General features: G+C 58.0%; 1 protein-coding gene and 1 long non-coding RNA gene across 5 annotated transcripts; one reads left to right on the top strand and one right to left on the bottom strand.

The window, feature by feature from the left end:
- Nucleotides 1-1,131: 1,131 nt before the first annotated feature.
- On the bottom strand, nucleotides 1,132-8,191 carry LOC123390057. 2 transcript variants are annotated; one of them, XR_006604713.1, is made up of 4 exons: nucleotides 7,959-8,191; nucleotides 4,770-4,969; nucleotides 4,562-4,691; nucleotides 1,132-4,246 (listed from the first exon to the last, which is right to left on the bottom strand). It is a non-coding gene; the product is annotated as an uncharacterized LOC123390057 (long non-coding RNA). The 2 variants fall into 2 exon arrangements; XR_006604712.1 differs by having other exon boundaries at nucleotides 1,132-4,691.
- TAMALIN (trafficking regulator and scaffold protein tamalin) lies at nucleotides 7,033-14,699 on the top strand. Of its 3 annotated transcripts, XM_045073438.1 has the most exons (8): nucleotides 7,033-7,389; nucleotides 9,493-9,542; nucleotides 11,117-11,185; nucleotides 11,270-11,373; nucleotides 12,549-12,642; nucleotides 12,746-12,812; nucleotides 13,029-13,095; nucleotides 13,483-14,699. In XM_045073438.1, the coding sequence occupies exons 1-8, from the start codon at nucleotides 7,138-7,140 to the stop codon at nucleotides 13,971-13,973; spliced, it is 1,194 nt and encodes a 397-aa protein (XP_044929373.1). In that variant the 5' UTR covers nucleotides 7,033-7,137; the 3' UTR covers nucleotides 13,974-14,699. The 3 variants fall into 3 exon arrangements, with proteins under 3 accessions (XP_044929373.1, XP_044929372.1, XP_004774807.2); XM_045073437.1 differs by lacking the exon at nucleotides 9,493-9,542 and having other exon boundaries at nucleotides 7,273-7,389; nucleotides 11,117-11,171; XM_004774750.3 differs by lacking the exon at nucleotides 7,033-7,389 and having other exon boundaries at nucleotides 11,117-11,171.
- The last annotated feature ends 447 nt before the right edge of the window (nucleotides 14,700-15,146 follow it).

Raw genomic sequence — 15,146 nt, 5'->3', positions numbered from 1 at the left:
CAGTGCCCCAAAATTTGCTTTACATATATTCACTGCCCTTATCCTCAGAGAGCGTGCAAGGTGGGCATTACTCTCCTCCCTTTGTGGATTAGGAAGCAAAGGCTAGAGAAGTCAGTAAGCTGTCCATGGAGCTCATGGACAGGAAAAGACGTTGGACCTGGGATGTCTGACCACAGACTGTGGCTTCTTGGCCTGTGTGCTGTCCTGCCCACATGGTTCCATGTTCTTCTGCCCTGCCAGCTGCGCTCCACTGAATGTCACAAAAGCCTGGGGCCAGCAAGGGCACATAGCATCCCGTTCGGGCACTAGCTGAAGTGCAGACTGGGACACAAATGACACTGCCTGACTCCTGCGGGTCCCATCTGAGGATCCTGGGACTCCCATCTCATGGGCTGAGTGAAGCCCAGCCACCTCCTTCATCCCATCCACAGGAAACTGCTTTTTTGAACTCAAGTGCAGGACCTGTAAAGTTGCCCTATTAAGTTTTACCAGAGGATGTGCTCATGGCTCCAACCTGTCAAGATTTAAAAATTCAAATTGTTGGGGCACCTAGCTGCTCAGTAAGGAGAGCATGTGACTCTTACCTCCGGGTTGAGTGCAAACCCCACATTGGGTGTAGAGACTACTTAAAAATAAAATCTAAAAAATAAAAAATTCTGATTGTTATCCAGAGTTTTCCATTGTTCTCCCGTCTGAGACTATTGGGCTGGAGAAAATCAAGTAACTGACCTCTAAAAATTGGCTTTAAGTTTGGCACATATCCCGGTAACCTGGATTAGCTGCTAATTAAATTGTCCTTGTGCCCTCCCGGTAATTCATTTGTGGACAGAGATAACAGCACAAGTCCAAATATCTTTCTGAAGTGGCAAGGTATTGTTGTGACTGTTGGATTTCTTTGTTGAAAGAAAGGTGACATGGCTTGTGGGGAATCTCAACCCCATCAAAAAGCCATCCTGTGAAGAATCCATCACCTGGCCAGGCATGGACAAAAAACCCACTAGGCTGTGGATTGCAGCTTCAACTTTACCATCCTGAAAGAATGGCAACCATGGGGTACGCCTTTGTGTGCTCTTGACAGTTACTAACAATGTTTTGCCTTTGTAAGGCCCATGACACAGGAGACCTGAATTCTTTTGAATAGTGTATCATTTGGGTGTTTTTGTTTCACACATTGTCAATTTTTGTCCCCACCAGGTCCTGTCTTCTGATCTTTACAGGCTGGAGAGCATGCTTGCGAAATACAACCAAAACAAAATTAAAAGTAAAGCATTAGAGTTCAAGAGACACTCGGGAACATAGGAGGGGTGCATAAGGAAGGTGGCAGGAGGGGGAAATGGTGTACTATGGTTCTCCAGAGAAACCCAACCAATGAGATGGATGGATAGATGGATGGATGGTTGGGTGGATGGATATTTTAAGGATGTGACTCTTGACTATGGGGACTGGCAGGTTTGAAATCAGGCCAACAGCTAGAGATCCAGAGAAGAATTGATGTTGCAGTCTTGGATCTGAAGGCATTCCGGATGCAGAATTCCTTCTCCCTCACGGACTTCAACTGGTTAAGGCCTTCAACTGATTAGACGAGGCCCATCCACATAAAGGAGGGTATTTTGCTTTATTCAAAAATCTGCTGATTTAAACGTTAATCACAACTAAAGCACACCCTCACGCAACTTCTAGACAGGTTCAGCCAAACAACTGACGCCACATTCCGGAAGTCGTTGAGCATCCCATGGTCAGACAGGATGGGATTTAAGGAATATAGCAGAGAGCCTTGGGTTCATCTAGGAATCCTCCTTGGGACTCACGGAAGGGGGCTAATAAGGTAGGAAGGTTTAAAGAACAATCGGATGGACTAGGCTTTCTTTAATTTGTTGAGCAACCTTAATGTGTTAATGCAGAGAGAATACAAAGACAGTCTATGGTCCTTGCTCTTCAAGGCAGAGAGATGGTTTGTACAGAAAGAACAATAAGGCAGTCTGGCAAGTCCCCTTATGGAACTATATGTAACGTGTCATGGAAGCACAGACGGGGTGCCTAGGGAACCCCGTGCATCCCTGCCCTCCAGGGGCTCCCTGACTGGTGGACTGGACTAGTAGACAGACAACCACAATGTAGCAAGGGGCATGCTAGGAGAGTGGTTGATAGAGAATGACCCAGGAGCACAGGACAGACAGTAAGCAAGGGGTCAAGAGAGGTGACATCTCTGTTTTGTTGTAGGCCTCAGCCTGCTGACTGAGGAGAGGGTTCTAGAGGTGTCACCATTCAAGAACCACAGATGTCCTCTGCTATGGCTGGCTAGCGCAAGGGGGCTGTCCCATGCTGAGATAAAAAAGACTTCATCCTGGGGGCCAACAGTGCCATCACTTGTGACAGCTACCTCAGACTCTGCCCATCAGTGGTTTGTTCCCTTGAGCCTGGGCTCGGTCTCCAGAAATGTTTCTCAGCAACATGCTTCTGTGGAGTTGCCCATAGGTTAAAACCTCTCTGAAGTTCCAGCTCCCTCACGGAGGGAATAGGGATGAGGTGATCCTGTTCATGTCGGGGAAGATCACCTCGCAGATGTCATGAGCGGCAACGGTCGCACGGGAACAGCTGGAGGAAAGGAAGAGACAAGAGGAAGAACACACAGGTTTGGGGCCTAACCAGAGGCAGAGAGGGAAAGAGGGGAGCTGATTCTGGAGTCGGGCGGAGAAAAGTCAGTTGGGAGTAGGTGGGGGAAACTTGGGTGCTCCACCCCCTTCCCCCCCCCCCCCGGAAAGGGAACCGGGGATGAGCTCCCCAGCAGCTGTCCGTGCCCAGAGGGAGGAAGGCTGGGGTGTCCGAGGCCTGGAGGACCGCCCTTTTCTGCCCTCACTATCTCCACATCCTGAAAGGAGCCAAGGTAAAGCAACAGGTTCCCTAAGTTCTAACAGCAGCGCGTGGATGCGGTGAGGAAAGCTGGGGAGCCAACCCTCCCTTCTTCCGTCAGTCTCCCCTGTTCAAGTCGGAGACACCTTGCCATCCCCACCCAAGAGGCAAGGTGGTCCCAGGCCTCTGGCCAAACTAGACCCAGAGGCCACCCCGATCTAGAACAAATAAGCTGCTGTATCTGCCTTGCCCTTACTCCCAGACCCCCCAGAATTGGCTCTGTGGGCCGTGCTGGATCCTCCCCACTGCCAGGCTCCCCTGGGCCCCAGCACCACACTACCCAGTGGAAACTGTTGGGTCATGAGAGCCATTAAGAAGAACAGCCACTCCCTGCCCCGTCAGCTGCCCACCGGCTGTCTCTGCCTCCCTCGGTGTCCCGCAGGCAGGGGGCCCAGGCCCTCATTCCCAACCAGAGCACCAGCTGAGTCCAAGGCCCCCCTCTCCCCGCCTCCCCGGTTCAGGAGCAGCGGCAGTACCCAGATAGAAGTCTCAGTGACCTATTACTCTTCCTCCCTGTTCTGGAATCAAATGCCCAAGTTGACACTGCATTAGACTCCAGAGCAGCCTGAGCAGCTGGAGCTCTCACCCCCAAGTACCCTAACTTCCCGAGAGCTTGAGCCCGCCTGTGGGGACAAGATTCAGCTCTCCCCGCTTCCTCCACCAGGCCCGTTGACTATTAGGTATCCCAGCAGGGACTTGTCCCAAAGAGAAGGGGTCTTCCTCGGGCCTTGGCCATGAGTGGAAGGAACCCTCACCACACACAGCAGGCCCTATCCTGAGAGCTAAGAACCAGGGCAGCTGGAGGGAAAGTAAGCAAAGCTGGGGAGCTCATTCTGAAACAGAGACTGGCTCGGGGAGAAGATACAGATTGAGTGCACATGTCTGAGGTCCCAGAGCCTGGGGCATTTGCAAGGAGGCCTCCCTGAGGGCAATGTGCGGCATGCTCCCCCCTCCCCACCCCCGCCATCCTCCTTGCCACCCCTGAGCTTTAAGAAGCTGCAGAAGATAGGATGGGGAGAACAGATGCTAGACAAGAGACTCAGGCTTAGGAGGAAGTCGTGGAGGAGTGGAGGGAGGGAGAATGCAAAGCTTCAGGGTCCCTGCGTGTCTGGCCTCTGGGGGTTGTAGCACGGAGGAGACCCACCAGCTGTCTGCCACTGTTTGTTGAATCTCCCCAATGACGGCACAGCAGCCCTGGGGGAGAGCAAAAACAGAACCTCCGAACTGCGACTTCAGCGGGACTCCAGAACTCGGCGAACACCAAAGTGCAGCGTGGCATCTCGGTGGGACACAGACCCTCTTGCGCAGTAGAGGAGACGTGGATGATCCGGGAACCCTGCTCAGATTCAAGGAGGAGCCTGACACTGAACTAGACAGCCCTTCACTCCCGTTTGAAGATTTTCTAGCAAGAGACACATGGCCACCAGAGGGCATCACCACCCCGTAGTGCGGCGTCCTGGGCTCCCCGGGCTCCCCTTTCCCTCCCTGGAGAAACTGATGAGATGTGGAGCAGGAAGCAGGCGAGGATCTCTGAGCTCTCAGGGGAGCTGCTAGCAGCTGAATTAAACAGTCCCTGGAGTCAGGAGACCTTGGATCTCGTGGGTTCTAGTGCCTGTTCCGCCACCATCCTTCCTCCCTGGCCTCAGTTTACCTCCTTTCAATGAGTGCTTGGACCTCCTTGTATCATCACGGGGCCATGAGACCCTTCCTTTCCAGCTCTCCAACTCCAGGATCTAAGCAAATCATACAATGAGCCTCACATTGCGTCTTCCGAGCCCTCCCTATAGGAGAGGGAAACTTGTGTGAACTTCAGTTCTCTGGTGCTGTGCCCTCACTCGGAGGCAGAAAGGCAGACTGACCTGCAGACTGCCTCCACGTCAGCCTGAAGGAGGACTGTCTTAATAGGGCTCGAGACGCTGGTGCCGTGACACCTGAGGCGTCCACTTCGGCTTTCAGACAAGGTGGTGTCTGTGGGCTTGCCCTCTGTGATAGCTGGGGTGGTAGTCCTTCCCACAAGAGACTGTACAAGGTGCCCTTTTGCTGGTCCCTTTGGGGACAGCTGCAGGAGTGAAGAGAATAGAAACCAATGCCTATCGCCTCCCCATCCCCCACCCCACCCCCACCCGCACCACAGATACCGTCTGTCGGGAGCAGGCAGCAGACGGTCCAGGGGTCCATCTGTGCTCATGCTTCACAATATAGTCCCATGTTTCCCCACCAACACCCCCTCGGCCCCTCAGCTGATGGCCACTTGGTGGTGCCAAGGGGTAGGTGGGAGGAGGGAGAGGAAGACACTAAGGGAGCTAGCTCTTGGCTCCCAGCAGTCCCCAACCCACCCTCTGTGCCCCCCCCACCTCTGCCACCCAACAAGCATCCTGCCATCTGGACTTGTGCTAATTACTGAAGGGTGGCGAAGCACCCCTCCCACCCACACCTCCTTCAGGGGCTGGGGCCCCAGGGGCCTGGGGCTGGGGCAGTGACATGAGTCGAGGAGACACAGAAGCACAGAGACTGAGACAGACCTGTGGACTGAGACAGACAGGAGACAGAAAGCCCTTCCTGGCCTCTTCAAGTAGATATGGCCACTTGGCTCTCCGTACCTCTCATGCTGGCCCTCAGAACTAGCACAGGAACGTGTACGTAACCAGACCTAGAGCCTCTGTAAGCTCAGTGCCCAGCCAGCACCTGGCCTGGAGCAGGGCTGGAAATGTAGGGCGAATGGGGAACTGAAGGAGACAGCATGACACGGGGTTAAAACCCCAGGTTCTGGAATCAGGCTCCCTGGGTTGGAGTCTCAGTTCTGCCACTCAGGGGCCTAGAGCGAGTTATTCAACCTCTCTGGGCCTCAGTTTCCCCATCTGTGAGGTACCGATTACATAGGCTTATTAGGAAGACCAAGTGAGTTCACACATGTATGTAATGCAGCGCACACACACAACAATGTGAACGGCCCCGGATTACTGCTCAATAAATGTCAGTTGTAAAGGCATAACACAGGTTTGGGAAGACTGGAGGAGAAAGGGACAGATGGGACCGTACCTCCCCAGCCTCTGTTTAGTGGCCCATGGTGGGATGTGGAGGCCCCCAGCTTGTGGTGCTGACGCCCTGTGGTGGCTAGCTGCTCTTTAGACGCCAAGACTGGCCTTCCACTTCCTCCTCTCACTTCTTATTTGGGCACCTCTGACGACAGCGACTTCAGCTGGGCCATCCCAGTCTCTCCCACTGCCTGGCAGCCACAGTAACACAGGCAGTGGGTGGGGTGGGGGGGGCGGGAGAGTCTTGGGGGCTGGTCCCAAAGAGGGGGTCAGAGAACGGTGGAGCACCTGCCCCAGCCCTGAGCACCCACTCGGCTCAGGCACATTCCCCTCCCCATGAGTCAATGCATAGTTAAGATCTTTCTACTGGGAAAAGGGGTGTCTGAGCTCCAACATCAGGAGCTAGGGAAAGGCTTATCCAGGAGGGACCACTCCTGACCCTTTAAGGGACAGGCCAGAATTATGCCCACACCCACGGCTGCTGGGTTTCCACTGCTTCCCTTGCCCCTTGAGCAGGGAGGGAGCCTCTCTCACCTCTTCTTGGGCAGCTGTGCAAAGGGGATATCCTTGACCGTCACTCCCTAGGGGCTTCTGCACAGTCAGGGGTATCTCTAACCTCTTTTGGGACTTCATCCCACCCGTTGTACATACCCCTGCACAGCGCTGCTGCCACTCTCCCCTTGCCCAAAGTCTCCTGCAGCCCTCTGGATCTCCTAGAATCTTCCCCTGAGCCTCCAAACCTCCTTCCTTAAAACCACACACACACACACACACACACACACACACACACACACACACCATGTATCCGGGAGACCCCCCCCCCCACACACACACACACAAACACGTCAGGTATCCGGGAGACCCCCGTCCGAGGACGTCCTGCTTCCCTCCTTCGTGGCTAGGCTTTCCCCAGTGAGTGTTCAGGTCCCTAGGCTTTCCCCAGCCTGGCGGGGCGGCGGACGCCGTGGGCGGGGCTCCTGGGCAGCAGCCCCCCCAGGGGGCGGGGCCTGCCGCTCTAGGGGCGAGGCCATCCGAGGCCGCTCCCCGCCCGCCCCCCAGCCCGCCCAGCTCGCTGATCCTATAAAGGGAAGCGACCCGGGGCCCGCCCGGCTGGCACCCTCTAGCCGCAAGCACCCCTGTCGCGCGCACGAGCACCGCCTCCGAGGGTCCCCGGTCGCCGGGCGCTGGAGCCATGACCCTCCGCCGACTCAGGAAGCTGCAGCAGAAAGAGGAGGCGGCGGCCGCTCCGGACCCCGCCGCGCGGGCTCCCGACTCGGAAGTCGCTCCCTCCACTCCAGCCCCGACCCCGGCCTCGGGCCCCCGTGCTGCAGCCGCCAGCTCTGGGGCCCCCGGAGACGACCTGTACGCGGCGCTGGAGGACTATCACCCGGCTGAGCTGTATCGCGCGCTCGCCGTGTCCGGGGGCACCCTGCCCCGCCGAAAGGTGCGTCCCCACCCCCCAACTCCAACGGCCCCCCAGCCCTTGGTACCCCCTGGTGTCTTTTCCTCGAGACCTGCTCAGCCCCGCAACATCCGGCATCTGTGCTCGTTAACCCCACGACATATTCCTCGGGGACCACCGCGTCCCCCACCTACTTCCCCAGCCCGCTCTTCCCCCCGACACGTTCTGAACCTGCTGTCGCTCGGTCAGGCTCCTCGGCCCTCTCCTCCAAAGGCTCAAGCCTCCCCCGCCTCCACGCCGCCCCCGATCTCGTCGGCTCCCCACTCCGCTCCCCACGCGCAGCCGTCTCGTCTCGCTCCTCTCCTTCCCGAGCACCCTCTTCTCCGGCTCTCTCCATCTGGCCTTCAGCACCCTTGTGCCCCACCTCCCGCGCCCGGGTGTCTCGAAGCCCCCTGGACCCTTCGCCTGGGCTTCTCCAGTTGGAGCGCGGAGGCCTAGGGCTACGGTCCCGCCGCTCGCCGGGACACGCTGAGGGTCTCAGAGCCCGTGGGGGAGAGGGAGGCGGGTGGACGAGAAAGTGCGTGCGGCACGGCGGACTCCCGAGAGCTCACCCTTCCGAGGGGACGCCCGGATTGCTGGGCTCCGGGCCTGCGCCTTGCCCCGCGACGAAGGTGCTGGGCGCGAGGGCATGGCTCCCGGGACTTTGCCGGGACCGGACGCGGTGGGAGGGGTCGCAGGGCGCCCGCGGGGCAGGAAGGATGCGAGCCGCGCCCGCCCTCGGAGTCGCCCCCTCTGCGGGGCTCTTCCTCTGGCCTGTGAACCTGAACGCTCAGAAGTCGGGACACAGACCCAGGTTGCGGGGGGGGGGGGGGGGGGGGGGGCGCTGTGGCCTTTCCCCGTTCAGCACGTACCCCCCCTTCCAGGCCCTTGGCTCCCCCCCCCCCCATACAATGAACAGCTTGTTGAGAATTTGCATTTTATGAAAATCGGGTTGAAAGACAAAGGGGTCTCTCTCTATGCTGCCCAGTCCTTCCACCCTGGCCCATTTGGGAACTGCCCCCACCCCTGAGGCCAGTCTTTGGTTCTGGAAAAAGAGGGCTCACTTCTCTTCCTAGCCTTGGGGCAGCCTGGGGGGAGGGTTAACTAGGGAAGGGACCAAGAAGGCCCTGGGCTGTTTAGGGCTTGTGGGACAGGGGTTGGTCTGGCACAGCCTCTTCCAAGGGCCAATAATTTTAGGGAAGGAGAGAGACTAGTTGCTCCAGGGTCCCAAGAAAGGAGGAATCTTCAGCTCTGACCCTCCCCCCCCCAAAAAAAACCCTCCCAGTCTCTCTCCTAAGTATAGTGAGAGTTAAGGACAACTTTGAGGTCTGGTTTTTGTTTGTTTTGTCCAAGAGTGCAACAAAATAATATGGCAACGTGGAGAAACCCAGGTGGAGCTGGGTGCAGCTGGCCACCTACTGCTGGGATCCACAGTTGGTTCCTGAAACGGCCTGTAGTTTGGGGGAGGAGGGGTGGCCCAATTGTCCCCTGACTTTTCATGTTCAGGCTGGAACTGCTGGCCCTCCAGACCTGGGTCTCTGACCCCAACACCCCCAAGTCTCTGTTTGCGACTGAGAAAATAGAAGGAGATGCCCAACTGGTGGTGGGAGTGGTGGTGTCTCTGGAGTACCTTGATAAGCAAGCCCAGGGTCCCCTTGCCCTTCTTTGGGAACATCAGGAAAGAACCCATATCTCAGCTTTCAGAGTCTGGAGGCTCTGAGTCCTGCAGACATGCACCCTGAGGGTAGAGACTATTCTATCTAGATTAATGAGTCCCCCTTTTGCCCCCCTCGCCATCTGGGCTAGCACAGTGCTTAGAAGTCCATGCATCAGGAACCCAGTAGGACTGTTGTGTTCCCACAGTCTCAGTTATGGGGTAGAGCCTTAGGGAGAGCTCTGTGTGGTGATGCCGCAGCGGTGCTTGGCGAATAGTTACACTGGACCCAAAGCAGGTATGGAACTGGCACCAGACAGGCAGGCGACAGGAAGTGAGGTGCTGGGTCCAGGGCTGGAGCCCAGGGGAGGGACCTGCCAGAGTAGGACTGTCAGCATGGGCTAGAGGACAGTACCCCTCACCTGCTCCTTCCTCTGTATCTGCCCACCCAGGGCTCAGGATTCCGCTGGAAGAATCTTGGCCAGAGTCCCGAACAGCAGCGGTGAGTCGCCAGCATCCCAGCCCCTGCTCTGGTCCTCATGGGTCAGGTGGGCTGGGGGTGGAGAGCAGCAGGACACCGCTCTCGGCCCAGTGGGAGTCATTCTCTCAGCAGGCTTCCCTCGCTAGGAGTGAGGGGCAGGTGGGGGCGTGGGCTGTGTTAAGGGGGTGGCAGAGAAAGGAGGTAGGGATTCTTAGTCATCAGGTGCTCCTCATGCCACCCCCAGTCCTGCCAGTTACCCCTCCCCAGGGAGATCCGGATCTGGGAGGTGGAGGAAGTGGAAGTCTTCGGGGTCTCCCCTGAGCTCTCCTGGTCCCAGCCCACCCTAGGGCCCAGACCCTAGCCTGGCTGCGTCCGGCTGTTTGAGTCCAGCGACCCCTGCCTCCAAAAGCTTAGTCCTCTGCTGCCCCCATCCTGGGGCCAGGGCTGAAGTAGGTGCTGACCTCAGGCCCTACACTGCTCAGTCCCATGCAGACTGGGGCCTGGCTGCTAAAAGGAATCAGCAGACGACAGCCCGCTAGCCAGATTGGCCTGTTGGGCCCCTGAGCTAAGAGTTGTTTTTCTAGTTCTAAAGGGTTGTAAAAATAACAACAAAGAACAATCTATGACAGGGGCCAAATGGAGCTCGCAAAGAAAGCCTAAAATATGTACTATCTGGCCCTTTGCAGAAAAAAGTTGGCCAACACTTGCAGAAACCCAGAGAGCACTGGGGTAATACACAACTTCAGTCACCCTATTCCTCGGCCCAACGCACAACACACACAGTGGGGGTAAAGGCCTTCTTTCCTGGTGGGGAGGAGCTCAAGTTAGGACTGGGAGTTGCTGGTCAGCATTTGGGGGCATCTGGATCAAGCTGGGAGCTGTGGGCCTGGGTCTCCATGGCCTTTCTGAGGCCAGAGACTTGAAGGAGCCTCTGGAGGCTGCTTTCACTCGGCCTCTGGCAGGGCGGGAAGGAAGGGGGTGGGGGTGGGCAGAGGAAACTCTGGGCTCCCCCAGCAGGCGAGGATCTGGAGCGGCTCCAGACCATTGTGTCCAGTGGGCAGGCCTTCAGTGCGGGAAGGGGCGGCCTTGAGGTTCCCCTCCCCCCAGCCTCACATCTGGTGGGCTGGCCCGGGCAGCTGGGAGGAGCAGCTGTGGTCTGGGCTGAGCCTCGTGACTGGCCTCCGGGGGTGGGGCCAGCCCTCTCCCCAAGGCTGCCGTGTGGAGAGGCTCAGGGCTGGGGCCCGAATTCAGGGCCTCAGCGAGTCAGTGAGTGGTACCCTAGGGCTTGCTAGAAAGCTGGAGGAGTAGCTCAAAAGCTCGGAGAGTCCATTCCCTTTGGGGGCCAGCTATTTCCAGTGCCTCCCTGCCCCGGAGGTTGGATTGATTGTCTGTGGCTCCATGAAGCTGATCTGGGCTGGGGATTGGGACAGGCATTCCAACAACCCGTGATGAGAGTGGGTTGTGGCTGGAGACCGATGAGTCCTGCCTGGGTGTTCTAGAATAGACCCCCAACATCAGTGGAAGGCCACGCTATGGGACCAGCAAGTTCCTTTTCATCATGACAGTCCTGAAATGGCCCCTGTGTCCCCTTGCAGGAAAGTGCTGACTTTGGAGAAGGAAGAGAACCAGACCTTTGGCTTTGAGATCCAGGTGGGAGAAGCTGGGTACCGAGGGAGTGAGGGATCGGGAGGCCAGGGATGGCTGGCCCCTGCCACAGCCCTGGCGGATTGTTCCCTTGTCTCTGACAGACATTACGGCCTTCATCACCGGGAGGAGCAGCGTGTGGAGATGGTGACTTTTGTCTGTCGGGTTCATGAGTCCAGCCCTGCCCAGCTGGCTGGGCTCACACCAGGTGAGGCTTGAGCCCAGGACACAGGGCTTCAGGCAGGTGGGATGACCTTACTCCCAAGCAGAGGGGCTGAGAAATGTCTTCTGAAATCAGTCCCCTTCCTCCTCCTGTTTTGAGAAGGCCAAAAAGAATGGATAGAATCTAGGCTTTGGATCCAAGCAAAGATGCCATTTACTGTGTGATATTGAGCAGTCCAATCTGCAAAATGGGGGCAGTAACATGCCTGGGGTTTCCCCAGGCACAGAGCCAGGGCCTGGTTAATGGCAGATGTTTCTGCTGCTGTTTTCCTTCCTCCTGGCAATCTGGCCCTCCATCCCAGGGCAGGAGTTGGGAAAGGTGCAACGTTCCTTTAGATCTGCTTGGTATTGGAGATCAGGACCTATCCCACACCGACCTGGCCCGACTCTGGGGTACCTGTGTTCCTTCCTTTAACAAGGAAATGATGATATGATGCTTCCACTAGGGGACTCTTGGGATTGGCCAAATCTAGAGCCCCAGGACCCAGGGAGGGGATTGAGACCCTACGAACTCACTGCCCCTCTCCCGATTCCATTACCACTTTCTTCCCTGAGCCACACCTCCGTGCCCACTCACCAGCAGCCCCTGCTGGCCAACTGGTATACTTCAACTTTGCACAATACCTTCACATCCACTCTCCCTGTGGATCCCAGAAGTAGCCACAGTAGGGATCCACACCCCCTTTTTTACAGATGGGAAGTGGGCCCTCGGAGAGGATGGCTTCCCCTGCCTCAAGTCAGGAGGTTCTTAGGTGGCTGAGGCTCTCAGAAGCTGAGGCCTCTCATGCCAGGGTGCTGGTATCAGGTCCCAGCTCTGTGCTCATCCTGACCCCTCCCTGTTTTGGCTGAGTCTCATGACCCCCTGTGGACTAGACAGAAGTAACCAGCTCCAGGGGCAGCCCAGGGTATCTGAGAGGGCTCAGCCTTTGGGGACATTTTCCTGAGGGTGGGGTGAAGGTGTGGGCGTATGAGGGCCTGACTCCTGCAGCGGGTGTGCTGGGCCAGGACGAGGTTTCCCCCACAACCATGAGGAGTGGCTGGAGGGAGCTCAGGAGCATTCTGTGAGGTTCTTACCCTGACCCTTTCCAGCTCGGGTGGGGGGCTAGAATTCTTAGGCCATACCTCAAGGAACAGATACTGATCCCCCTCTCTGCCTGGCAGGGGACACCATTGCCAGTGTCAATGGCCTGAATGTGGAAGGCATCCGGCATCGAGAGATCGTTGACATCATTAAGGCATCTGGAAACGTTCTCAGGTAGGTCCAGGTGCCGCAGTCCCTGAGGATCCCGGAGCTCAGCTTCTCTCAGTTTCCACACCCTGTGGGTTTACACAGCCTTTTGATTCCCCAACCTCCCCAGGCTGGAAACTCTGTATGGGACATCAATTCGGAAGGCAGAATTGGAGGCCCGACTGCAGTACCTAAAGGTAAGAGAGCCCGGATAATGGCCCCCTGGGCCCTCTCCTCCCCCAGTCCCTGCCCCTTCCAGCATCAGTCTTCCTAGGGGCCCATTTACCTGTGCAAACCTGCTTTTAACCTTAAAATTTCTTCTGTGTACTGCCCGCCCCCTCAGTCTGTCTCTTCCCACCTCCTGCTTGTTTCTTGCTAGCTGCTGACAGGGAGCCGGGGGGTGTCTCTTGCAGCAAACCCTGTATGAGAAGTGGGGAGAATACAGGTCCCTGATGGTGCAGGAGCAGCGGCTGGTACACGGTGAGTGGAACTGGCCCCCACCCACACCCCCCTTCCCGCTGGCCCTCAGAACTAGAGTGTTCCTTCCCTCTCCCAGGTGGAGAGAGGTTACTACTCCCGGCACAGCGCTGCCCTGGGCTACTACACTGCACACACATTCTGAGTTCATTCTCATGATGGCCTTCAACAAAGCCTTGGTATCTCCATTTCACAGATGGGAGCGGCGAGGCTCACTGAGCGGGTTTCACATACCTTCGGCGCCCTTGCACCCTGGCCGGTCCAACTAAGGACTTGAGTGGACAGTCCTGTTTTATAGAGGAGGGAAGTGGGATGGTCGGGAGGAAGGAGCGAAGGTCCCCTCCCCGGGCGCTCTGACGGCCCGCCCTCTTGTCCTTTCTTCCTTGGCAGGCCTGGTGGTGAAGGACCCGAGCATCTACGACACGTTGGAGTCGGTGCGCTCCTGCCTGTACGGGGCGGGCCTGCTCCCGGGCTCGCTGCCCTTCGGGCCCCTGTTGGCCGCGCCCGGGGGTCCCCGCGGGGCCGCGCGACGGGCCGGGGGCGACGCGGACGACGCCGTCTACCACACGTGCTTCTTCGGGGGCGCCGAGCCGCCTGCGCCGCCGCCGCCGCCCCCCGCCCGCGCTCCCGGCCCAGGCCCCGCCGAGGCTCCGGCGTCCACACTCCGGGCCGCTCTGAGCCGCAGCGCCAGCGTGCGGTGCGCGGGCCCTGGGGGCGGCGGCGGCGGCGGGGCGCCGGGCGCGCTCTGGACTGAGGCCCGGGAGCAGGCCCTGTGCGGCCCCGGCCTGCGCAAAGCCAAGTACCGCAGCTTCCGCCGGCGGCTGCTCAAGTTTATCCCCGGACTCAACCGCTCACTGGAGGAGGAGGAGAGCCAGCTGTAGGGGCGGGGTGGGTGGGGAAGGTATTTATTTATTTATTCTATCCAGCCAGTGCAGAAAGGGGGCGAGGGGAGGGGCGGGTACCTGCCCTCCCCCAAGGGACCCCAGGAGCCCAGCGCAGCGGGAGAGGGTCCTTGCCAGCGCCAGCCGGTCTGCTGGTGCCTAGCTGTCTCTGTGGAACGCTGCTGAGCCCGGGGCTCCAGATTCCTTTTCAACTCATCCTCCCCTAAACCACAGTGGGAGGTGGGGCGGGGAGAACCAGGCAAGCTGGGGATGGGAGAGGTTTGGGGGCGTTCATCCTACATCAGGGTCAGTAGTGCCTTGTGGGGTGTCCAGGAAAACCCCTCTGGAGGGGAGGAACCCTGTCCCGCAAAGCCCTCTCCTCAGCTTTACTTGCTCCTCACCCTTGGCCTAGGGGAGAAATGGCCTCCCCGGTCGGTCGTTCCCCTACCTTCCACACACATGCACAGTTCCAGTTAACCAGTGGGTCCCTGAAGGGGCCTAAGGTGCTGGGCCCCCTCCTTCCCGGCCTCGACCCCTAAGGGCTTGGCCCCTCCTAGGGGCCTGTAACTAAGTTGGGTCCTGCCGGGCTGGGGTCCTGGGTTCTCTGCCCCTTGGGGGACAGGAGTGGGCATGTCCAGGTGGGATAGGGGCAGCCCAGACTGTTCCACCGTTTTGCATATTGTTGCTTCTGAACCACAAACTGTATAAAATTGACGGTTTTTTGCATCTGTTGTCAGCGTGGTGACTGCCTGGTGATGGGGGGTGGGGCAGGACGGGGCTCCAGAAAGCTCTGACTCTACCACACACCCCTCCCCCTAACACACATACACACACACACACACACCCTTACACTGTATTTTACATCTTATTTGCTTGGAGCCTGCAGCCAGGGGCATAGTCTGGGGGATCTTGGCTTCCACTTATGAACCTGAGGAAGAGGCCCCACCCCCTCTTCAGAACTTGGGCTTCTGGTTGTCTTGAACTTCCCTTCCCAAATCCTCACAACAGGGGGTGACCAAGGCTCCTCTCAAGGACTTAACTATCCCTGTGCTTGGAACCCTCTTGGGGCTGGACCTTGGTCTCCCACAGAGGAGGCCTCAGCCGCCAGCCCCCCAACCTGTGACAGGCCTAACTACTGACTATTCCATTGCTCTAGAATGCCTCACTGTACTC

This window comes from Mustela putorius, unplaced genomic scaffold (assembly GCF_011764305.1).
Source record: "Mustela putorius furo isolate JIRA1106 unplaced genomic scaffold, ASM1176430v1.1 tig00537227_pilon_pilon_pilon, whole genome shotgun sequence".
Taxonomy (NCBI): domain Eukaryota; kingdom Metazoa; phylum Chordata; class Mammalia; order Carnivora; family Mustelidae; genus Mustela; species Mustela putorius.
This window is presented reverse-complemented; position numbering and strand designations above follow the sequence as displayed.